Source organism: Corvus brachyrhynchos, unplaced genomic scaffold, assembly GCF_000691975.1.
Source record: "Corvus brachyrhynchos isolate BGI_N302 unplaced genomic scaffold, ASM69197v1 scaffold58, whole genome shotgun sequence".
Taxonomy (NCBI): domain Eukaryota; kingdom Metazoa; phylum Chordata; class Aves; order Passeriformes; family Corvidae; genus Corvus; species Corvus brachyrhynchos.
The window spans coordinates 529,540-530,230 of NW_008239539.1; the positions used below are offsets into that span (position 1 = coordinate 529,540).

General features: G+C 55.4%; 1 protein-coding gene across 1 annotated transcript in view; it reads left to right on the forward strand.

Annotated features, from left to right (window-relative positions):
- ECI1 (enoyl-CoA delta isomerase 1) overlaps nt 1-691 on the forward strand; it is a 5,951-nt gene that overhangs the window by 2,117 nt on the left and 3,143 nt on the right. Inside the window, exon 4 of the mRNA XM_017741302.1 lies at nt 1-90. Within this exon, the coding sequence (XP_017596791.1) occupies nt 1-90 (90 nt within the window). The remainder of the gene's footprint in view (nt 91-691) is intronic.

Sequence of the window (691 nt, forward strand, 5' to 3'; positions counted from 1 at the left end):
GTGGAGCACTCGTCCGAGTGCTGGAGAGCCGTGCAGGAGCTGTGGCTTCGGCTCTACGGCTCCAACTTGGTGACGGTGGCTGCAGTCAACGTACGTCCTTTGGGCCCGCCTTCCTCGGGCTGGGATTGTCACCTTGCTTTGCACTGCGTGGGCAGGGACAACTGAAAAGCCAGGCTGAAATTCATCCAGGGATGTATCTCTTGGGGTGTTTGGGTGAAATTCGTGTCTGTCAGTTCTGTGGTGTGTGGGAAGGTATGGAAGTGTGGGATGCTGCAGGCTCCGTGTAAGCTGTAGGCAGTGCTGGGGTACAGCAGCATTTCAGCATTTCCAGCAGGTTTTGCTTCTCCAGCCATGGTTCTTCGCCAGCAGGAAAGTGCTGCTGGAGTCTCTGTGTCCATGGATGAGTCGTTACGTTCTTTGTGTCTTGTTTTCGTTTTCCAGGGCAGTGCTGCCCTGGCAGCTCATGGTGGTGTATGTCCACAGCCCCCCATTGAAGGCACTTGGGTCTTCTCTTGGGAATCCTATGCAGGGCTGAGCAGCACTGAGCTGTGAAAAAGATGGTCGCAAATGGAAGGGAAATCTTCCCTGTGGGGGAGGGTGAGGCACTAGAACAGGTTGCCCAGAGAAGCTGTGGCTGCCCTATCCCTGGAAGTGTCCAAGGCCAAGTTGGATGGAGCTCTGAGCAACCTGA